The sequence below is a fragment of the Staurois parvus genome, unplaced genomic scaffold (assembly GCF_062004578.1).
Source record: "Staurois parvus isolate SC_StPar_1 unplaced genomic scaffold, SC_StPar_1.0 ptg001051l, whole genome shotgun sequence".
Lineage (NCBI taxonomy): Eukaryota > Metazoa > Chordata > Amphibia > Anura > Ranidae > Staurois > Staurois parvus.
This window is the reverse complement of record NW_028318847.1, coordinates 1,092,201-1,117,273: the sequence shown is the minus strand read 5'-3', so window position 1 is coordinate 1,117,273 and position 25,073 is coordinate 1,092,201. Positions and strand designations below refer to the sequence as shown.

The 25,073-nt window shown below is 42.2% G+C and overlaps 1 protein-coding gene across 2 annotated transcripts in view; it reads right to left on the bottom strand.

Moving 5' to 3' along the window:
• Window positions 1-25,073, bottom strand: part of LOC149440811 (serine/threonine-protein kinase D1-like) — a 154,967-nt gene that overhangs the window by 15,266 nt on the left and 114,628 nt on the right. For both annotated transcript variants that reach the window (XM_089658033.1, XM_089658032.1), the window contains exons 11-15: window positions 23,394-23,658; window positions 22,011-22,039; window positions 19,827-19,899; window positions 16,751-16,857; window positions 15,396-15,557 (exon numbers count right to left, since the gene is read on the bottom strand). In XM_089658033.1, the coding sequence (XP_089514159.1) occupies window positions 15,396-15,557; window positions 16,751-16,857; window positions 19,827-19,899; window positions 22,011-22,039; window positions 23,394-23,658 (636 nt within the window). The remainder of the gene's footprint in view (window positions 1-15,395; window positions 15,558-16,750; window positions 16,858-19,826; window positions 19,900-22,010; window positions 22,040-23,393; window positions 23,659-25,073) is intronic.

Below are 25,073 nucleotides of genomic sequence, written 5' to 3'. Positions count from 1 at the left end.
CGTTGGTGTTAGTGGGGGGGAGGAATAGTGCCCTATCGTTGATGTCAGTGGGAGGAATAATGCCCCATCATTAGTATCAGTGACACCAATGACGGGGCACTATTCCTCCCACTGACACCAATGACACTTGCTGACCCCTGTTCCAGCATGGTGCTGCTGCCGCCAGCATACATGGTTGCAGGAGCACCATCTGCACGGCACAATTACCGGCCGCTCCCTCACTCGATGTTCATGGGGCCGCTCTGCTCCGCCTCCTCCGAGGTGATTGGCCACCTATGTGCCTTTCCTGAGCTACAGTTCTGGCGCCCAATCACCGGTGAGGAGGCGGAGCCACGCGGCCGCGCGAACATAGTTATGGAGCGGCCAAACTGAATGAAGGAGCAGCCGAGTTTCCTGGACTGGATCGTCGTGGGACTGAGACCGGAGCCAGGTAAGAAACAGCAGCCCCCTGCCCGCCCCTGTACTTAGTGTCCCTTCCACTGGAAGGGGGGGCCAGTGGCACTGCGCCGCCCCCCTAAAAAGTGCCGCCCTGACACCGGCTCAGAAGTGTCAGCACGCCGTGTACCGGCGTATAAGACGACCCCCGACTTTTGAGAAGATTTTCATGGGGGACCAAGGGACATATTTGTGCCATGTTTGTAATTGCGTGTATCATCTGATTAAGAACTTAAAATTCTTTTTTTTTTTTGGTTTGAGTCAAAACATTAGTTCTTATCAAACAACAAATGGATCTAGCTTTTTGCCAATTATTTCATGAAATGGTTTAGTTACAGCAACTGAAGTGTACGAACTTTAAAAACAAAAAAATTGATTCTTTTGGCGTTCCAAAACCTTACGGTTCTCAAAGGGTTAAGAAGTCGTCTTATACGCCTTATACATGGGGATTATGTGTGGAATGTCATGGTTAAGTTTACCTAGGAACACACTTGACCTGTTTCTGATAAGAATATGAAAATTGCTATTTTTCTACATGGGGACTATGGGTAGATTGTTGTGGATACACATGCCAAGGACCATATTTACCCATTTCTGAAATGTATATGTGTATAGTTATTTTTCTATATGGAGATTATGGGTGGAATATCATGGTTAAACATGCCTAGAAACACATTTGACATGTTTCTGATAATAATATGAGAATATAAATGTTTCTACATGGGGATTACGGGTGGATGATTGCAGACACACATGCCAAGGACCATATTTGACATGTTTCTCGTAAGAATATGGGCATAGTTAATTTTCTATATGGAGATTATGGGTGGAATATCATGAATAAATATGCCTAGGAACACATTTGATCCCTTTCTGGTAAGAATATGAGAATAGCTATTTTTCTACATGGGGATTATGGGTTTATTATGGTGGATACACATGCCAAGCACCATATTTGACCTTATTCTAAAATTATTATGGGTATATTGTTTTTTTTTTCCTACATGGGAATTATGAGTGGATTATTGTGGATACAAATGTCAAGAACCATAGTTGACTTAATTCTAAAATGATTATGGGTTTAGTTATACTATGGGTGGAATATCACGGCTAAACATGCCTAGCAAGATATTTGATTTGCTTCTGATAAGAATATGAGAATAACAATGTTTCTACATGGGGATAATGGGTGGATTATTGTGGATACACATACCAAGGAACAGATTTGATCCCTTTCTGATAACAATATGGTATAGGTATTTTTCTACATGGGGATTATGGGGCGGAATATCATGGCTAAACATTCCTAGTAACACATTTGACCCATTTCTGATAAGAATACGAGAACAATTATTTTTTCTATATGGGGATTATGGGTGTAATTTTCTGCTCATATGCCAAGGACCGCATTTATCTGTTTCTCATAAGAATATGGGTATAGTTGTTTTTCTACATGGGGATTATAGATGGAATATCATGGTTAAACATGCCTAGGAACACATTTGACCTGTTTTTGATAATAATATGAGAATAGCTATTTTTTTTACATGTGGATTATGGATGGATTATTGTGAATACACATGCGAAGGACCATATTTGACCTATTTCTGAAATAATAATTATTATTATACAGTATTTATAAAGCGTCAACAGTTCGCTCAGCGCTGTACATTACAAGGTATAGTTATCTTTCTACATGGGTAATATGGGTGAAATATGATGGTTAAACATGCCTAGGCACACATTTGACCTATTTATGATAATAATATTAAAATAGTTATTTTTCTACATGGGGATTATGGGTGGATGATTGTGGGCACACATGCCAAGGACCATATTTGACCTGTTTCCCATAACAATATGGCTATAGTTATTTTTCTACATGGGGAGCATGGGTGGAATATCATGATTAAACATTCCTAAGAACACATTTTGAACAGTTTCCGATAAGAATATGAGAATAGTTATTTTTCTACATGGGGATTATGGGTGGAATAGCATGCTTAACCATGCCTAGAAACACATTTGACTTGTTTCTGATAAGAATATGAGAAAAGTTATTTTTCTACATGGGGATCATGGGTTCATTATTGTGGATACATATGCCAAGGACTATATTCAACCTATTTCTGATAAAAACATGTATATAATTTTTTTTCCACATGAGGAATATAAGTGGAATATCATGTTTACACATCCCACATAATACATTTTACCTTTTTAGATAAGAATATGGGTAAAATTACTTTTATTTATGGGGATTATGAGGGCAATATCATGCGTACACATCCAGCATAAAAAATGCAACCTGTTTCTTATAGGAATGTGGGAATTATTATTATTGTGCAGGTTTTATATTGTGCTATCAGTTTGCACAGTATTTTACAACATGAGAGCAGACAGTACAGTTAGAAATACAATTCAATACAGGAGGAAATTCGAGGGCCCTGCTCGGTAGACAGGTGACACAAAAGGAAATAATTGGGGGGGAGGAGGGGAATGAGTTGATGCATAAAGTAACTGTACAGTTGTTAGGTGGAGGAAGAATAGGCTTCTCTGAAAAAAAGGTTTTTCAGGGATCGCCTAAATATAATTTTTTTTTTTTATGTGGGGATTATGGGCAGAGTATTATGGTTACACATTCCACATAATATACAGTACAGTCATGGAAAAAATATTGGCGCCCCTGCATTTCTGTCAGATAATGCACCACTATACCCAGAAATATGTTGCAGTGACAAATGTTTTGGCATTCTCATGTTTATTTCTTTTGTTTGTATTGGTATGACACACAAAAGTGGAGAAACAAAAAGCCAAATCTAACACATTCCATGTAAAACTGGACTGGACTGGACAAAATTATTGCCACCCTCAATTTAATATTTAGTAGCACACCCCTTGGAAAAAATAATTGAACTCAATCTCTTCCTGTAACCATCAATGAGCTTCTTACACCTCTCTACTGGAATTTTGGACCCCTCTTCTTTTGCCAACTGCTCCAGGTATCTCAGATTGGAAGGGTTCCTTTTCCCAACTGTTGTTTTAAGATCTCTCCACAGGTGCTCTATGGGATTGAGATCTGGACTCATTGCTGGCCAGTTCATTATTCTGCAGTGCTTTATTTGGAACCGCTTATGGGTGCTTTTTTTTTTTTTTTTTTTTTTTGTATTTCAATGGTTTTTATTAATTTTAAACAGTATAAAACAGAGGCAACAAAACACGCCCACGCAGGGGCTATCAATTGCACCGATAGAAAATGTATAATAGAGCAGACAACGCTCTAATTCCAATAAGGCAAAACGCATGCCCGCGCAGGGGCTATCAATGGCACATAGGTTACAATAACATCAGTGAAACTCAGATTATCGCAACTAAAGACAGCCGTCCACTGTCACATCAAAACAAACAGAAAAGGAAAGAAGAAAAGCAGAGAAGAAAGAAAGAGAAAAAACAAAAACAAAAACACACACCAGAGAGCAAGGGTCCATGAGCGCCAATACAAAACTCCATCACCTCCCTACACTGGCCGGGGGGAGCGTGGGAAAGGCATATTGCAACCACGGTTCCCATATTTTCAAAAATTTATGTTGAGAGTCGTTGCATATACTCGACATCTGTTCATTGAGCATCATAGTAGTCATACGATCCCGCACCCCCTGAAAAAGTACAAACGGACTCTTCCAGGCCTGGGCAATTGTCCTAGTGGCCGATAAAAACAAATAGGAAGCCAATCGCTGCTGACGAGCCAAGAGGCCCGGTATGGGGCAATGAAGCAAAGCATACCGAGCATCCCGGCGTATGGAGAGATGAAACAAAGTGAAAAGGAGGCCAAACACACGAGACCAAAAACGAACCAACCTCGGGCATGACCACCAGATATGCAGTACATCTCCACGATGGCCACAGCCCCGAAAACATCGATCACTACAGGCAGGGTTAGCCTGGGCCAAACGAGCCGGCACCCAATACCAACGGAACAATACCTTATAGGCTGCTTCCAGCGTGGTCGTATTAAACGAACATTTAGCTATGAGTGACCAGGCTTTATTCCAGTCCTCCGGATCCACAGCCACTCCCAGGTCGCGTTCCCACTGAACTACATATGAAAGAGAAGTGTGCGACGAGCATCTGTTCAAAGCTGCGTAAAGAAGGGAGATAAGGCCCGGGGCGCCCGGACGCTGCTGGCAAAGCCGTTCAAAGGCAGATGTCTGATATGGGAAAGCAGAAGTGGCCCTCAGCGAGAGTAGCCAGTGCCGCAATTGAAGGTACCGAAAAAATTCCGCTGGGGGAACATCCCGAGACTCCCGGAGGACATTCCAGGTGGGAAAGGACCGAAAAATCAAAAAGTGTCGCACCTGTGAGAAACCATGAGCCACCCACCAAGAAAATGCCCTCGGGTGATCTAGACCCGGTGGGAAAAGAGGGTTATTAACGATTGGAAGCAAGGGCAAGAAAGGTGACATCAGGCCACTGGAGTAACGTACCGAGTCCCAGACTCGTAGGCCATGGAGCAACATCGGACTCAGCACCGTAGGGCGCAGGGCAGAGGGAAGCCATAGAAGTGTCGATAGTGCGATAGGGGCACAATTAGGCAGTTCCAGCAGGACCCAGAGAGGAACATCGGAGGAAGCGTGCAACATAGACAGCGGGGCAATTTGGCTCGCCTGATAATACTTAGTTACATTGGGTACCCCAAGAACACCTTGGAGTCTATGAGCAAAGAGCGTATTTCTAGAAACTCTGGGATGCTTATTGGCCCAGATAAAACGCATAAACTTCGCCTGAAGCAACCAAAGAAAATGAGGGGGAACTTGCACTGGGAGGGTGCGAAAATAATATAACAATTTCGGCAAGATGGTCATTTTCACTGAATGAACCCGTCCTATCCAAGACAGGTGCGGAAATTGCCAGGAATGCATAAGAGAAGATAAGGAGCTAAGCAAAGGATAATAATTTGCAGCAAAAAGGGAGTCATAGGTGGGGGTCAAGCGAATGCCCAAGTATTCAAGAGAAGAGGAAGCCCACCGGTAAGGGAAGTGGGATTGTAGGCGCGAAACCAAATCTGAAGCCAAAGTAATATTGAGAGCAACGGTTTTATCCAAATTAATACGTAGACCCGAGATCAAGGAAAAGCGCTCAAGAACCCGTTGCAAATTAGGAAGCGTCGTCAGAGGATTAGTAAGGGTCAAGAGGGCATCGTCCGCAAAGAGGCTCAGCTTAAACTCCTGTCCCGCGTATGGAACCCCCGATATATTGCAGTCGGTCCGGAGCGCTAAAGCCAGTGGCTCAAGCGCCAGGACAAAGAGCGCCGGGGACAGCGGGCAGCCCTGCCTCGTCCCTCGCCCAACAGGAAAGGGATCCGAGAAATACCCAGCGTATTTAACGGAAGCCGAAGGAAAGGAATACAAGGCTTGAATCCAAGAGAGAATAGAATCCCCGAAATCCCAGCGAGACAGCACAAACCGCAGATATTCCCAGGATAGAGAATCAAAAGCTTTATATATGTCCAAGGACAGTAAGAATCCTGGGATTTTCCGTTGTTGCAGAAAATGTATAAGATGGACCACCTTACGGACATTATCACCCGCCTGCCTCCCGGGGACGAACCCTACTTGGTCCCTGTGGACCAGGCTACACAAATATTTATTGATGCGAAAACTAAGGATCTTGCCCAATATTTTCAAGTCTTCATTAAGAAGAGAGATGGGCCGGAAGGCTTGCGGTTCCTGGACATCAGCGGTCGTCTTAGGAATCATAGAGATATGTGCCCTAAGTGCGTCCGGAGAGGGCAAGGAGCCCTGTCGTAACTCATTAAAGTAGGCAGCTAAAAAGGGCGCCAATAGGGCTGAGAATTTTTTATAATAGAGACCGGAGAAGCCGTCTGGACCTGGGGCCGCGGTGGACCGTAAAGATTTGATTGCTTGTAGCACTTCCGGTACGGTGACACCTGCGTTGAGGGCCACCTGTGCTGCCTCGGTTAATCCAGGAAGATGGAGGTCCTGAAAGAATGCCTCTGCCTGGGCCACAGGGAAGGGATCTGGGGCAGCATAGAGGCGCGAAAGGAAGTCCGAGAATCGGGAAACAATCTGCTGGGGATTAGAAGTACAGCCACCCGTGGAAAGTCGAAGCCGAATCGGTTTATGGGGTATCCCCACAGAATTGAGTTTCCTGGCTAGCATGGGACCGGGCTTATTAGCACAGGAATAGAATTTATGTTTGGTCCAACGCAAGGCCCGTTCCGCCTCCGAAGAGGCAAGGAGGTCCAATTCTGTTGCCAGAGCGTCCCGAGCGCGTTTATGGGCCACGGATGGAGATGACTTCCAACGTGCATCCGCAGAGGCCAGGAGAGAATGAAGCTCCGAGAGTCGACGTTCCCGCTCCCGCTTCCGGACTGCAGCCAGTTGTATAACATGACCCCGCACCGTGGCCTTATGCGCTTCCCATAGGGGCACTGCTGAAGAGACCGATCCCGAGTTTTCCGTAAAGTATGTCCGTAAGAAGAATTCTATTTCTTGGCAGGTAGCCTGAGTGGTCAGTAAAGAGTCATTGATGTGCCAATGAAAAGGGCGTCGTTCTGATCCGGAAAGGGCAAGGAGGAGTACCAAAGGATCATGGTCTGACCAGGGTGAGGAGGGAATAGTTATCCGCCGGACCGAGGGGAGTTGCTGGACCTGCATGAATATATGATCAATTCTACAGAAACTGTCATGAGGGTTAGAATAGAACGTAAAGTCGCGTTCAGTTGGATGAAGTTCCCTCCAGACGTCCGCTAGCCCCGCCGTCCGCAAAAGAGAGCGCATACGTTCCTCCAGCACCAAGTCATGAGAGGGGGTCGCTCCTTGTGCGTAGCGCCTATCCAGTGTGGAATCTAAGGTAACATTCGAATCCCCCATAACAAGAAGAAGACCCTTAGAGTGTCGAGAAATAATGGTGCAAAGATGCGAAAAGAATTTATGCTGGAAACGGTTAGGCGCGTAGTAAGAGACAAAGGTAACCTCCTGGTCCCAGAGGGTGCCTTGCAGAAGCAAATACCTGCCCGTGGGGTCCGCTATATTCCGAGCACAGACAAAGGGGAGATTGCGTTTAAAAGCTATCAGAACACCCCGACGCTTCTCAGGAGCCTAGGCCGTGTAAAAGATGGGATAGTGAGGTGAAAGATAACGCGGAGCGGAGGACTGAGAAAACCTGGTCTCCTGTAGACATACCACATCTATTTGTTGCGACTTAAGGTGATGAAAAACTTTAGTCCGTTTCTGAGGCGAATTGAAGCCCTGAACATTTTGTGAATGTATTTTCAAAAGGGGTGAGGCCATGGCGGTATCAACGCAACACGCTCAGCAGAAAAAAGCCCAAAGCAGCCAGCAATTTCCACTCCCAATGGCGATCGGACCATGGCGTCCCGGAACCCTGCAGAAAACAAAAACAAAACAGAGAAAAAGAGAAGAACAAAGAAAGAAAAAACGAAAAAGACACAAAAAGTATACATAACAGTGCAATCGTGTCACACCAATGGTGACGTGCATCCTACACATGAAGGATACAGTTAGGGGTAACTCTACCACCGGACACATGGCTGCAAATGGAAACATCAAAACAGAAGCCCTCAGGGTGCAAAAAGGCAATGTACATAATAGAATATAGTAAATCTTAATAAACTAAAAGTCCCAGGAGCAGGAACCTCCGCGACGACCTTCCCATAGAAACCCAGAGAACCACAGGGGCCAACCCCCCTCCACCCAACCAGGCCCACCGGGTCAACCTCCCACCCCGGAGCCCAAGGGAACCATCACCCAATGCCACAAACGTAGACCCAAGCACCATCACATGGACCCAAAACAGGCTGCGGCAGCAAAAAGTCCCGATTCCTAAGTCCAGGAAGAGACCCCCCCCCCCAACCCGGGATGAAACCCAAAAGGGCAAGCCGGAGCAGTCTCAACCTAGAATGTCGACAAACCGGGGAGGCCCTAAGGGCCAAACTCACAATCTCGTCAGGGTAGTCCCTCGGTGAGACAATATGTGGGAGTTCCAAGGCGCATCTTCAGCCTTGGAGAAGAACAGGAAGGACTTGATCGCGAAGGGGTCTGAGGGAGAGCCCCCCTCCTGTTGGACGACCGCTCCCAGATGCGGCCCAGAGGGGGCGGCCTTGCCGAGGATCCAGAGGAATGAGCCGGGCTCCGATCAGCAGCTTCCGGCGAGAGAAGATGTAGAGATTCCAGGAGAGAATGGGCCTCCTCCGGCGTAGCCACAGAATGACTGCGGCCCTGGTAGGTGAAGGTGAGGCGGAACGGAAAGCCCCAGGCATATTTAATTCTGTGTTTCACCAGGACCGAGGTGAAGGGCTTCAACTGGCGTCGCTTCTGGAGAGTGGTCTGAGAGAGGTCCGCGAAAAGCTGGTAGCGGTGCCCCTGGAAGCTAAGATCAGGGTTATTTCTGGCCACCAAGAGGATAGTTTCCTTAGTGCGGTAATAAGTAAACTTGATGACAATGTCCCTGGGGGGCCCATCCGGTCGTCTGGGGCCCAAAGAACGATGTATGCGGTCAAATTCGAGCCGGTCAATGGGAATAGTGGGTGTCAGCTCCTGAAACAGAGCAGTAGCAGTGGAGGTAAGATCCGTGACCGTTTCCGGAATACCCCTTAATCGCAAATTGCCACGGCGGGAACGGTTTTCGAAATCCTCAAGCCGCAGAAGTGCGTCCGCCAATTCCTTCTTAAGGTCGCACAGGTCCTGTTCGTGATTTTCAATGACTGTGGCCGCAGCGTCCATTTTATCTTCGAGATCATTCGTCCGATTGCCCAAATCCCGAATTTCCCGCGAAAGACGGTCGGCCAGCTTGGTGGTAGCGGAGGACAATTCTGTTTGCAGCATACTTTTAAAGCGGCGCAGGAGCTCGGCATCCCGCAGGGATGGAATGTGCGACCGCTGGGATGGCTCGGGATCCAGGTCCTCCCCACTGCCAGGATCCATCTCACCTGCAGGTAGTGATGGCAGGGGACCCAAACTTGCAGCCAGGGCTTCAGCTGTTGTCCGGGGCGAAAACCGCGAATCCGCGGCCGGGGTCCTGGAAGCCTCCGGCGGCTGTAATTGTTTTTGTCTGTCCACTGCACATTCTCCCAAAAGGGCTTTGGCTTCATCAAGTAAATTTTCTCAAATCTGGGTTTTTTAGGTTTCTGTGACAACAGTGGGGTCCCCCTGGCAGTGGGGTACCCCCATAGGGTTCCTTTTAATTCAGATGACGATGTATAGGACACGTTGACACAGTTGTACCCTCAACCTGAATTTGTCTGGAAGTTGATTGAGGTTCTATAGCCACCATTCGAACAATACTTTGTTCAGTATTCAATCTTGGATAATATTTTCCTCTTTTGACCATTTCCAGGGAGATTAGCTACAATGCCATGGGCTGTAATCTTCTTGACAGTGTTGTGCACAGAGGACACAGTATCATTAAAATCTCTGGAGATGAACTTGTAACCTTGAGATTGTGCATGCTTTTACACAATTTTTGTTCTCAGACACCATTTTAGCTGGTTGCCAGTGAGATTGCTATATTGTCAGCACCTGTTAATTGATACAGGTGAGTTTAATTACAAATTATAGGAGCATTACAAACTTGGAATGCAATTATTTCTTACAATTTTGAGAAGACTCCAATAATTTTGTCCGGTCCATGTTTTAAAGTTTTGCGTGGAAGGTGTCAGATTTAGATTTTTTTGTTTCTCCACTTTTTTGTGTCATACCAATACAAACAAATGAAATAAGCATGAGAATGCTTACACATTTGTAATTGCAATGATTTTCTAAGCAAAGTGGTCAATGGGTCAAATGTGTTGCTAGGCATGTATAACCATGATATTCCACCCATAATCCCCATGTAGAAAAATGTGTTGCTAGGCATGTATGAAAAATGTGTTGCTAGGCATGTATAACCATGATATTCCACCCATAATCCCCATGTAGAAAAATACCTATACCAATATTCTTATCAGAAAGGGGTCAAATGTGTTCCTAGGCATGTTTACCCTTGAGATTCCACCTATAAACCCCATGTAAAAAAATACCTATACACAAGGTTATCAGAAACGTGTCAAATCTGTTCCTTGGCATGTGCATCCACAATAATCCACCCATAATCCCCATATAGAAAAATAGTTATTCTCATATTCTTATCAGAAAAAAAGTCAAATGTGTTCCTAGGCATGTTTAACCATTATATTCCACCCATAATCCCCATGTATAGAAATAACAATACCCATAATCATTTTAGAAATAGGTCAAATATGGTCCTTGGCATGTGTATCCACAATATTTCACCCATAATCCCATTGCAGAAAAATAACTATTCTCATATTCCTACTAGAAAAAGGTCAAATATATTCCTTGGCATGTGCATGCACAATCATCCACCCATTATACCCATGTAGAAAAATAGCTATTCTCATATTCTTATCAGAAACAAGACAAATATGTTCCTAGGCATGTTTAGCCATGATATTCCATGCATAATCTCCCTGTATAAATATAACTAAACCCATAATCATTTTAGAATTAAGTCAACTATAGTCCTTGGCATATGTATCAACAATAATCCACTCATAATCCCCATGTAAAAAAAAAAACCAATATACCCATAACCATTTCAGAAATAGGTCAAATATGGTCCTTGGCATGTGTATCCACCATAACAAATTTATAATCCCCATGTATAAAAATAGCTATTCTCATATTCTTATCAGAAAAGGGTCAAATGTGTTCCTAGGTATGTTTAAGCATTAAATTCCACCCATAATCCCCATATAGAAAATTAACTATACCCATTTTCTTATGAGAAACATGTCAAATATGGTCACTGGCATGTGTATTTGCAATCATTCACCCATAATCCCCATGTAGAAAAATAAATATTCTCATATTATTATCATAAAGGGGTAAAATGTGTTCCTAGGCATAGTTAACCATGATATTCCACCCATAACCCCATGTATAAATAGAACTATACCCATAATCATTTTGGAAATAGGTCAAACATGGTCCTTAGCATATGTATCCACAATAATATACCCATAATCCCCATGTAGATAACTATTCTCATATTTTATTCAGAAAGGGGTCAAATGTGTTCCTAGGCATGTTCAAAAACAAGATGTGTATTCACAAAAATCCACCCATAATCCCCATGTAGAAAAATAGCTATTCTCATATTCTTATAACTAAACCCATAATCTTGTCAGAAATAGGTGAAATACGATCCTTGGCATGTGTATCCACAATAATCCACCCATATTCCCATAATTTTTTAAACATCATTTTCCAGGTTCCTAATAAAACAGTTCAAAATGTAGTGCTTTACACATGCATGTACTGTATGAAATCCATAAATCTATTTCTATTCATATATTGAGTAATGTTTCCATTATTTCTGTATAATTTAGTATGATGCCATTTTACAGCTGCACATATATCAGTAAATGAAGAGTTAAACATTAGCCACTACTACTTGCAACATAGTTTCAAGCACTGCAGAAAAGAGAAACATATTTTGAGTAACAACAAAACCATTACCATATATGTATGTAAAAATATACTGACACCTAATGAGAGTGTTGAGTATTGCAGCCAATAATCCAATCATCCCATCATTTCAATATGCAGTGTAGTATGTCCTGAGAAAAACCTATAGTTATCTCAGCAAGCCAGCAGTCCTTTATATAAAGCATTATATATATATGTATATATATATATATATATTTACATATACACACACACAGTTAGGTCCATATATATTTGGACACAGGCACAGTTTTCATACTTTTGGCTCTGTATGCCACCAGAATAAATTAAAATTGAACAATCCAAAAGAATGTGAAGTACAGACTTTCAGCTTTAATTCAAGGGGTTGCACATATATATCAAGTACAAATGTTAGGAACTGCAACCATTTTTATACACAGTCCCTCCATTTTCAGGGGCTCAAATGTAATTGGACAAATGAATATAATCCTATATAAAATGTTAATTTTTAATATTTTGTTGAGAATCCTTTACTGGCAATGGCTGCCTGAAGTCTGGAACCCATGGACATTACCAAAGACTGGGTTCCTCCTTTCTGATGCTTTGCCAAGCTCCAACTGCAGCTGTCTTCAGTTGTTCTTTGTGGGTCTTTCTGCCTTTAGTTTTGCTTTCAGCAACTGAAATGCATGCTCAATTGGGTTGAGATCAGGTGATTGACTCAGCCATTGCAGAATATTCCACTTTTCCTTCAAAGCTCCTGGGTTACTTTTGCAGTGTGTTTTGGATCATTGTCCATCTGTACTGTGAAGTGCCATCCAACCAACTTTGCTGCATTTGGCTGAATCTGGGCTGACAGTATATCTCTAAACACTGCAAAATTAATCCAGCTGCTTTTGTCTTCTGTCACATCATCAATAAACACCAATGACCCAGTTCCACTGGAAGCCATGCATGCCCATGCCATCACACTGCCTCCACCATGTTTTACAGATGATGTTGTATGCCTGGGATCATGAGCTGTTCCAAGCCTTCTCCACACTTTTTTCTTTCCGTTATTCTCATACAGATTAATCTTCGTTTCATCCGTCCAAAGAATGCTTTTCCAGAACTGGTCTGGCTTTTTTAGATGTATTTTGGCAAAGTCTAATCTGGCTTTTCTATTCTTCAGGCTTATGAATGGTTTGCACCTTGTGGGGAACCCTCTGTATTCGCTCTCGTGAAGTCTTCTCTTGATTGTAGACTTTGACAATGATGCGCCCACCTCCTGGAGAGTGTCCTTTGCTTGTCTGGATGTTGTGAATGGGTTTTTCTTTACCATAGAGAGGCTCCTGTGATCATCCACCACTGTTGTCTTCTGTGGACGTCTATGCCTTTTTATGTTGTTGAGTTCACCAGTGCGTTCTTCAGAATGTATCAAACTGTTGATTTGGCCACTCCTAATGTTGCTGCTATCTCTCTGAGGGATTTGTTTAATTTTTGAAGCCTTACAATGGCCTGTTTCACTTGCATGAACAGCTTCTTTGAATGCATGATGTAGGTTCACAGCAATAGATTCCAAATGCAAATACCACACTTAGAATCAACTCCAGACATTATACCTGCTTAATTGATGAAGAAATAATGAAGGAGTAGCCCACACCTGAAATCGCTTTTTATTCAATTGTCCAATTACTCTTGGTCCCTTGAAAAATGGGGGATGGCTAATCCTAAGAGCTGTAATTCCTAAACCCTTCCTCCAATTTGGGTGTACATACCCTCAAATTAAACCTGAGAGTGTGCACTTTCAGCCCATAGCCATCATATAACTATAGCTTGAATATGTTTTGCTTAACACCTGAAACAATCAAAATGTGTGCCTTTGTCCAAATATATATGGACCTAACAGTATGTGTATATACTATATATATATTTTATATTTTCACACACTGTAAGTAATATAAACTACATCTATAAGTGCTAATCGCCAGTGGTAGTCTGTATCATCACTCAATGCGATCACCAACAATCAAAGGGCAATAGTGCTTTCCATTCATATAGTCTATCACATATAACATAAATTCAAAGCAGTTCATCAATATTTGTTCAATCCCTTGAAATAGTGCACCAGAGACAATCTTTATGGCTGAAGTTTCTGGAACTCCCACTAATTAGAGGAGTTCAGTAGGCTAAAGAAAGATGGTCACTTCATGTCGAGCGGCATCTTCACATGTGAGTTGCAACTCTGGATTTTTTGTGGTGTTTTGGCATTTTTTTTTATGTTGTATCTGTGATTTAGTTGTTATTAAATTTACTACAGTCCCCCTTGTCTGTTCCAGTTTGTGAGCTTTGTTGACACAGTTGCTGGTTTGTTTTATTGCCCTCTGGTGGAGAAACAAAGGTAGGAAAGAGAGATTATGCCATCTGTTGCAAGTGGGAGCTGGTATAATAAAGTTGACCATCTTCTGTGGTTATAATTAAGCTATTTTTGCCTCTATTCATTTGCAGCCATTATTTTTGGTAAGTGAGTGATTCGCGCAGTAGCCGGTTGTCTCCACAGATGGGAAGAATTAACTCACAATTGGATGTGGAAGTCATACATTTATTTCACTGGGATGAACTATTTATATCACGTATTTGCGACCTGTATTTAATTATATATGAGCTGTTCCATGTTTATATTTATTTGCACTTTTTCTTTTCTCCACATGAGATATAATTACATTTGAGGTACTGCAAAATCATTTATTGTAGATTTGTTTTAGGGTGTGTATATCTACCCATTTTTGCTGGCAGCCTTTAGTGCTGACTTGTTATATGAAATACTTTTATGTGCATAGTCTGGGCACAGGTTCATTTAAAGCACATAGATCTCACTACTAACATCCCTAAGAGATACACAAACACACATATAAAAACAATTGCTTATCCATCAATGTCTTAGTGCTCAGTACTTCTAGATATTTTCATAGTACTAGATATGTGTCATAAATGTGGCTTATTTTTTATTTTTGGTTCGCATTTATTTACAAACTCTGTATCTATACTTAAATGTATGATTTATTCTTTTGGTTAGGCTTGTTAAATATAATTTCACTTATTTCTGCTTTTGCTGTTGGCTTAAATGGGGTATAAGTATCCTGTATCCACAAGATTCAAAGTCTTCCAAGTATAAACTCCCCATTCAATTTCCTGCATCAGCTTTTGGTCAACAGACTTGGAACAGACCCTATCCATAGGAAATAGGCTCATGTTTTGAGAGGGAGCCAATAATGTTGGTCTTATCTCTTAAAACACCCATGCAATGTCTAAATACTGCTATACCTTTAGCTACAGACATATAAATCTGTATGTGTGGTATGTCAGTCACTTCCATCACAAAATATTAAGATTATTAGTTCTCAATGGATTTAATTCATAACGGGTATATTTGCAGACGATTCAATCTTCCCCATTCACAATTTAACAATTTACCTGTGTGACAATAAATCTGGTGATTCTCTCAGGAAGTCTCCCCTTGTCACTTGAGAGAATCATTTCCAACATGTCTCCATGCAGCTTCTCCATAACCACATAGATCCGCTCTGGAGTCTCACACATAGCTTCAAGGTCAACAACCCCATGAGAACGCAAGTTCTGAAGAAACAGGGAAACACTGTGTTATAAGGGTTTCTGTGCAAAGTGGGTAGGTATGGTGTATATGAAGGTTATAAGTAGACATCAAATGAAAAAATGTCCACCCAAAAATGAGTCTTGCTTGGATGAAATGATTTTTATTTCCACTGTACCTACATAAGATGGGAAGAGGATTGCCTCTGAACTCACTGGCTTTTTGTGGACCATATTGTTGCATAAGGGTATACAGAATGCAGGTTTTAGCTGTCTTTTTCTAAAGAGTTTTCTATCAGTTATTTAATCGCACATTATCACTAGGCAGAGTTCACAAAGGTGTGCACAGCGCCATCAAAAGGCATAACAAGCAAAGAGGTTTTATAGGTATGTGCTATAAATTGACACCCCACTCAGACTTCGAGACCCATGATCCATGGACAAACCTGTTGAAAATGAATAAGACTTCCCCTGATGCTCAGGAAGTTATATAATATGTATAGGTAATTTATGTATACTTTATTTTTTGCTGTAAAATGTGTCACTTTTATGAGTCCAGAGACAGGTAGCAAAAATGGTGAAAGGTCTGGGGGATCAGGAAAGACTTCACAAACTTCATAAGTACAGTCTGGAGGAAGGAAGGGAAAGGGGAGACATGACTGAAACCTTTAACTGCATCAAGGGGGTGAATAAGGTTTAAGATGGCAGGATCTTCAATATGAAACCAAGATCAAGAATATGGGAACATGACTTCAAACTAACTAGAGGAAAGTTCAAAACTAGTCTTAGAAAGTATTATTTTACTGAAAGAGTAGTTGTTGCTTGGAAAACCGTTCTAACTGAAGTAGGGAGTCAGTCAACATTAAGTGGCTTCAAACATGCCTGGGACAAACATAGATCTATACAAAAAAAAGCTAGCAAAAAAAAAAAAACCTAAAAAAATAAATAAATAAAAACACATATAAATTAAAAAAAAACATTAGGCAGACTCGATGGACCACTAGGTTTTTTTCTGCCATCACTTTTGTATGTTTCTATGTTAGGTTGTTAGGTGCAGTCCATTCTTGGCACTGCCCTAGCCTTGATTTATTGGTGAAAATGCTGAAATTACAATGAGACTGGCACCCGCTGGTAACAGAGGCACACAGCCCATAAACAAATGTGTTATAGAATTTAAATAAACCAACATTTGCCAGTCTATTGAAATGATCTAGTATTACCTGTAATATGGCCACCTCATTTCTGAGTTGACTTTCTTGTCTACTTGGAAATCTGAGTTTATCAATAATTTTTATTGCAACATCTCTTCCAGTTTTCCGATGCTTGCCTTTAAAAAAGTAAAACACATAGATAACATAAATAATTTTTAGTTACAAGTATCAAACAACCTTATCTACAAATCAAGAAGAAATCGAATACTATTATACATCATCATCTTGCATATCAAAGCATACTTGTTTCATATGGCAACAAATATTTTTTTTAAAGTGGATATAAAGCCTGAAGGTCTTTTTACCTGCATGCATTCTATACAGGAAGGTAAAAAACTTGCTGTGTGCTGCTCCCCCTAAAGCCCACCTAATACTCACCTGAGCCCCCTCTCAGTCCAGCAATGTGCAGAGGAGCCTCGGCTGTCCCGGGATTCCCTCTCTTCACTGGCTGAGACAGCAGCGAGAGCCATTGGATCCCATTGCTGTCAATCACAGCTAGCAAACCAATGAGGACAGAGTGGGGGCAGAGCCAACCCGTGGCTCTTTGTGTCTTATGGACGCATAGAGTGGAGCTCAGGAGCGAGCATGCACCAGTACCTCGAAAGCAAGAGGCTTGATACTGGGGGCACTGGTCAAAGGGGAGGAGCCAGGAGCACAGGCAGGGGACTGGAGAAGAGGAGAATCAGGGCTGCTCTGTGCAAAACCATTGCACAGAGCAGGTAAGTATGACATGTCTGCTTTTTTTGTTTTTAAAAAAAGCCGAACATTTAATATCACTTTAAGTCACACTGTCGTCAAAAAAGCCAATATCTGATTGTAGCAATTCATAAATATGAGATCTCTTTATAACCTGTGTGAGTCCCGGGAGGAGGGAGAGTCCTGGGAGAGCAGCAGCTCCCGTGCACATAGCTGGATCGAGATAGGGCTCAGGTAAGCATTAGGGGAAGCTGCTTCACACAGCAGATATTCTACCTTCACGCATGGAATGAGCCTTGAGAATCAGATAAACTTTACAGTTGGTCATAAACAACCCAATACTCTCCTAATTTAATGGCCAAATGGTATATTCATTAGAGGATTAGGCATTTAGTTCTAATTTATGGGCAATAGCAAGTTCCACATCATTGCACATATTTACCAAAAGCTGAAAAAATTCTATGCGATGGGACCAATCAAGAGTGAAGGAAGTAGTTGACTATGCATGCATGGATTTTGCCAGTGGGCCAGTTTGCAAGAGATTAAGTGGCATGTCTCAACTGAAGACGAGCAGGAGTCTTCCCAGCCTGCCATTCTTAGGGAGACAGTTGTCTTAAGCTGACCATACAGTTATTTTTTTTGCTGAACAACATTATTCTAAACAAAAATTCTTCGAAACACAAAAACGAGCTGGATGGTTGAATGCACCCCCATACCACCACCATCAGGACATTGTATTCGGACACTGGTTGATACCCTGCTGAAATGTCCTGCTTTAAGCCAAACTGCTCTTTATTGCCTTCCACTCCTCCATAACCCAGCTGGCTAAAGCCGCTGTCAGCTGATGCCACTTAGCCGGTCCAGACTCTGGAGAGACTTTAACCACCTTCCGCCCACCATATAGTACAATGACGGGCGCAAGATGGTTCTCTCGTTCTGATAGGATGTCATATGACGTCCTTCCATTCTCAACGCACATGCGCGGCTCAGGGAGCGCGCAGCGTGGCGATTGCTGGTGCGCTGTGTCCCTCGGACACAGCGGATCATGGAAAGAGCCGAAGATGTCGGCTCGGTCATGTGATCAGTTGTGTCCAATCACAGCTGATCACCTGTAAACACGGAAATGCCAGTTATCAGCATTTCTCTCCTCTCGAGCTGTCACGCTGACAGCTCGAGAGGTGAGGAGAGCCGGTAATCGGCTTTCCGTGGAGGGGACATGTACACTGATCATCAGGGCAGTAGCCCCAGCAGTGCCACCTGTCAGTGTCCATCAGTGCCAGCAGTCAATGCTCATCAGTGCCACGTGCCAGTGCCCATCAGTGCCACATCAATGCCACATATCAGTGCACATCAATGCCACATATCAGTGCCCATCTGAGCTGCCTTTCAATGTCACCCATCAGTGCCAGTCAGTGCCACCTATCAGTGCTGCCAATCAGTGCCACCTATCAGTGGCAGTCAGTGTCGCCTATCAGTGCGCATCAGTGCCAGTCAGTGCCGTCTAACAGTGCCAGTCAGTGCCGCCTATCAGTGCCATAGATCAGTGTCATGTATCAGTGCTGCCTTTCAGTGCCCATCAGTGATGCCTGTCAATGCCCATCAGTGCAACCTACCAGTGCCTCCTCATCAGTGCCACCTATCAGTGCCCATCACTGCAGCCTCATTTGCCCACATCAGTGAAGGAGAAAAATCACTTATTTACAAAATTGTATAACAAAAACTAAGAAAAAAGGTTTTTTTTCTCAAACTTTTCAGTGGTTTTTGGTTTGTTTAAGAAAAAATAAAAATCTCAGAGGTGATTAAATACCCCCAAAAGAAAGCTCTATCTGTCACAAAAAAATGATAAAAATTTCATATGGGTACAGTGTTGCATGACCGCGCAATTGTCATTCAAAGTGTGACAGCGCTGAAAGCTGGAAATTGGCCTGGGCAGGAAGGGGGTATAAGTGCCCTGTAGGCTAGTGGTTAAAGTCAGGATCCACCCAGATGAATGTACCATCAGCTGGCTCAGCCTCTCAGTGAACCGCTGAGAGTCTGATCAAGCCACTCCTGCCCCCTGCCAGCCCAGTGCTCCAATGAGGGTTGGAGGTGCAGAGCAGAGAGCTGGTGATTGATAGTCATCAGCTCTCTTCTCTGTAAACACCAAGAACTGAGCGATCAGCTGTCTTTAATCACTCAGTTCTCGGTCTTAGATGCGGCGGGGGGACAGATTCAGTATCAGGGCGATGCTGCATCCAACCAGTATACATTTTTTCAGAATCTGAACTTCTTTTAAATATTAAGAGGAACATCACTGCTTTCTTAAAAATGAAAGCATTAACATTGCTCAAAAAAGCTTCCTTATTTAAAGAATATTTCATGAAAAGAGGAAGGAAATTAAATATCTTACCGCCATAGACAATTCCAAATTGTCCTGAACCCAAAACTTCATCTGGGAAGATCTGATACATATGACTGATATCCTGAGAGAACAAAAAAAAAAAAAAATTAGGGCTGGTTCACACCAGAACACGGTGCAGTATAGGTGCCTTTGTGATCTGCCCTGGGTGCTGATGCATTGTTAACTGTATCCCAAACGCAGATCGCAATGAGGTTACAGGCACCAAATCATATGGTGCCAGCGGTACCACGAGATTTGGTGCGGCATATTTGTACTCTCTCCCATGTTCCGGTGCAATTTCAGCCCATTCAAATGCATGTGCTTCAAAATCTCACCCTACAGGAATGTGCTGGAATCCAATCCCGGTGTGAACTGGCTCCAAATAAATCACCGTCAGAAAAAGCAGCTGTTTAAATTATATATTATGAATAGCTAGGATTTCTAAACATATCTGCTATATCTAGAAAATTACTCCAAATTATTTTACAAACCAAAGATAAAAGTACTAACTGTAAATAATGTGGTTTTCCCATTTGTTTAAAGCCTTCCATTCTACTAAGCTCGCTGAGATTCAGCCCATTACTTTTTAATCTTCAGATAAGTTGGTAGGGTCTTCGCCATACTGTGAATGATGGACAGCATGACAAAAGGCAGACATGTCCACTTGTTCACAGCCCTTTGACTTTTCATAGAATCACATGTTTCCCCTAAGGCCCCATTCACACCTAGAGATTTGGAATTGCAAGCAGAATCGGTGCAATTCTGCTTGTGATACCAAATTGAATGCCAGTCATTCCTAATGGCACCCCAAACACGATGCAATTTTTCTGAAATTGTCAAAGGGCAATCATAGCAAAATCGCAAGAAGCTCATCACCCAAAAAGGGGCGGGATTCTTTAGCACGACAAATGAGCATGTGGCAGCCAATTCAAGTGAAACGCATGTAAATCACCAACACAACAAAATTTCAAACAGGAATGCATGTTTCTGCTGCATGAAGTGTGAATGTGGCCTAAACATTGTAAGCAGGCCATTCAGTGCAGCAGGCTTATTTGGTAATCCCTATATGATTAAATGTTAGCATGTAGCATATACTTTGTTTAATTTTGTTTTGCTGTGTTATTTATATTAAAGAAAATATAGGAAATTATAACTGCTATTGTAGAAAAAAATAAAAAAAACGTGTAAGCAAAGGTTACTGTTAGGCCCCTATCACACGGGTGTTCCATATGTCCATTTTTCATCTGTCCGTTTATGGATGAAAAACGGACACCCATTTATTTCTAAGGACTAGTAGATATAAATGGATGATCATTTGTTTACAGCTGTTAATGTCTGTATCCGTTAGCATTCATTTGTTTGAATAGCATCCTATTTTTCTTCCATTAAAATAGACGGAACAGACGAAAAACAGATGTAAATGCACAGAAATAGATGTAAACGGATGAAAAAAGGATGTAAACTTATAAAACCAGATGTAAACTGATGTAAACAGATGAAAAACTCATCTTAACAGACGAAAAACGGATGTAAACAGATGTAAACTGACGAAAAACAGATGAAAACTGATGTAAACCGATTAAAAATGGATGAAAACAGATGTAAAACTAAATGTGAACTGATCTGTTTTTCCTTGTAAAAACCATGACTGAACTGATGAAAAAAACGGAACGCCCGTGTGAAAGGGGCCTTCGTGTATGCAATTTTCAGTAAAGTACATGACCAATATTCTGAACTTTTAAAGGAATGCACAGCTGGAGTGCAAAATCTCACCTTTAAAAAGGAAAACAAAATTATTTGCACTCCAGTATGGCCCTGCCTTAGAGCTATTTTCGCATTTTTTTTTTCAAGTTTAAAAAATGTTAGGCCTGAAGATTATTTAAAAAACAATAACATTATATATTCTATGATAACATTATATATTTTCTGAAAACAGAGGTTTCACATATGGGCCAATATACCGGGGGGATGTGAGAGCGATTGTGTGGCTTCCACCTGACAGCCGACAGAGAAATCCTCTCGCAATGACAGCAAAGGAGTCAATAAAAAAGTAGCATTTACTCAACACATTGTAAAAGACACTGATAAAGGGCGGCAGTTAGCAATAAATGTCCAACGGACTACATTTGTATGTTAAAGTAGTATGTGAAATTAGAAAGCTAGTATATGAACAAGCGATATATATTGACTTACCAGATTTTGCTGTGGTTCAAGATATGCTCCTACGGAAAATTAGGTAGAAAAATATTGACATATTTATGAATGATAAAGATTTTTTTAAAGTTATATCACAATTCCCCTCCCTAATTAGCTGTGTAATATTTTTTTTTTAATGCTGCATACAGCAGATCCTGGCAGTACACAGCTACAAAATTCATAATGTAACATGTTTGCACCATTTAGTCATGTAGCCGTCTTATACTTCTGGTATTATCTTCACATCACAAGACTGCCATTTTGTTGTATTCTGATTTTTAACACACTATAACAGCTATTTCATTTTTCTGAAGTAGCACAGTGGCGAAGCTAGACATTCTTTCACCCAGGCCAGAGACTCAGTCCAGCACCCCCCCCCCCCCAGTACCAGAACAAGTTCATTCAGTGCCCAGGATGGAGATGCCAAACTGCCAAAAATGCCTAAATAGGCCCCTGATGTCTTTTTTGAGGCACAGAAAGGGACTGAGGACAGATTCCCCAGTCCTTTTCTCTGCAGCCTCAGCGTTACATACAGAGTGCAGGGTTTAGGAATGTGCTGTGTACAGACTACAGGGTTTAGGGGTGCACTGTGTACAGAGTGCAGGGTTTAGGGATGTGCTATATACAGAGTGTAGGGTTCAAGGGTGCCCTGTGTACATAATGCAGGGTACAGGGGTGCGCTGTGTACAGAGTGTGTACCCTGAGGTTTAGGGGTGTGCTGTGTACAGACTGCAGGGTTTAGGGGTGTGCTGTGTACAGAGTGCAGGTTTTAGGGGTATTATGAGGAGGATTATACCTTTATTCAGCCCACCCGCTTACTGCAAAGGTAGCTGACAGGAGAGGAGGAAAGTGCTGCAGGGGGACAAGGGGAGTACAGGGACTGGACAGCTTAAGAATAAGGGGCATGGACAGGAGTGACAGCTGGGAAGGCATTTGCTGGTACTGATCCCTGTAATTTTCCTCCTGCAGCAGCTGAATGCTGGCGGGAGGGAAAGGAGGAGACGAGGGGTTTCAGCTGCTACAGGAAGATCAGTACCAGCCGTGGCGCCCCTCTCTATGCTGTGCCTGGGGCACATGCCCCCACCTAGTTTTGACCCTGAAGTAGCATACAGCATTTGTACAGATGCTCATTGAATTTCATATACTTTCTGAAATATTCTATACCATTCAAGTCAAAATTTGTCACCTGTCCCCTAGCACCTTGTCATTTATGGTATAGGTTCAACCACAAAAACAACACTGTAAATAAAGATTTTGTGGTTGCATTATTGATATTTTCTGTTACCCTATAGCAACTGGCTGTAAAACTGGGATGTACAAGTCTAATATAAAAAAAATAAAAATATTTAAACATATTGTTATGAGAACAGAACATCTCACCTGGAATACTTGATTGAGGTGACTTCTTTGGAGTGCTGCTTTCATCCATGCCTGGCATCAGGGCTTTTCGGATCATTCTGTACCAGGTGTCTCCAGAATCTGCTCTATTATGCCCACCATGTGGAGCAGAACGTCGCTCTCCCACATAATACACCAAAGTATCTGTCAGTAACTCAAAACAATGAGGGGTCTCCCCATCTTTTGCAAGCCCATTGGGTTTACTATCAAATGCCTCAATGTGGAGAATATCAGACAGGGGTATTTCCTGAAATATAATTGGGTGAAATAGTAAATTGTGAGGTTTTGCTGGCAATTCTGGCCAGAAACCAGATTTACATGTATGTTATTTTCTATACATAGATATGCTAGATATGAGAAATTTGTGACTGGGCATGACTCAAACATAAAGAAACCTAATGGTAATTTGCAAGCAGTATACTTTACGTTAATGTGAAAGTGAAGTCCTGGAGATGAGCGTGAGAGGAGGAGACAAGGGAGCTAGAGAGCAGGAGATCTTGGGAGGAGCGGAGAGGATGGTTTAAGTGATATTTAGAGAAAAGATTGGTGATGTAATTTGGAGCAGAGTTATAAATTGCTTTATATGTTATTGTTAATGTTTTGAATTTTATTCGCTGGGCAATGGGCAGCCAGTGGAGGGATTGGCAGAGAGGGGTGGCAGATATGGAACGGTTTGTAAGGTGGATGAGTCTGACAGCAGCATTCATGATAGAATGAAGAGAGGATAGTCTGTGATTAGGTAGGCCAATGAGGAGGGAGTTACAATAGTCAAGGCGAGAGATAACAAGGGAGTGAATAAGTTGCTTAGTGGTTTCAATGGCTAAAAAAGGGGCATATTTTGAAGCTGTTATGGAGGTGAAGTCTACAAGATTTGAACAGTGATTGTATTTGGGGCTGAAAGGACAGATCGGTGTCTAGGATTACACCTAGTACCCTGTCATGAGGGGAGGGACTGATTGTTGAATTATTCATCTTCATGGAGAAGTCAGGGGAGGGGGCACAGGCTGGAAGGAATATTAAGAGCTCAGTTTTACAAAGATTGAGTTTGAAAAAGTGGTGTTACATCCATGCTGATATATCACTTAGTAAGTTAGTAATGTGAGAGGAGACTGAAGGGGTGAGATGAGGAGTAGAGAGATAGATTTGTGTGTCATCAGCATAGAGATGGTACTTGAAGCCATGGGAGTTAATCAAGTAACCAATTTATTAATGATAAAGTTTGAAGATGTTTAACTTTGAAGCTAGACATCTATAAACATAAACCCTTAAACTTTGGGTTTGATGAATCAGGTTGGTCCAAGAATGAAGAGGTAAAGTGTGCTTTGCCTCCCCCATCCTATGGAACTCTCTACCCCAATCTGTCAGACTAGCACCTACCCTGCCAACGTTTAGGTGATCCCTGAAAACTTAACTCTTCAGGTAAGCCTATCCTGCCTTCAGCTAATAACCGAATCTTCTATTTCTCCTATCAGTCCATCTCCCACAGTTATTACCTCTTGTACCACCAGCCCCTACCTATTAGATTGTAAGCTCCCAGGAGCAGGGCCCTCCTTACCCTTTTCTATTGAACTGTATCGTTGCTGTATTGTCTCCCTTTATACTGTAAAGCGCTGAGCAAACTGTTGGCGCTATATAAATCATGTATAATAATAAGAATAATAA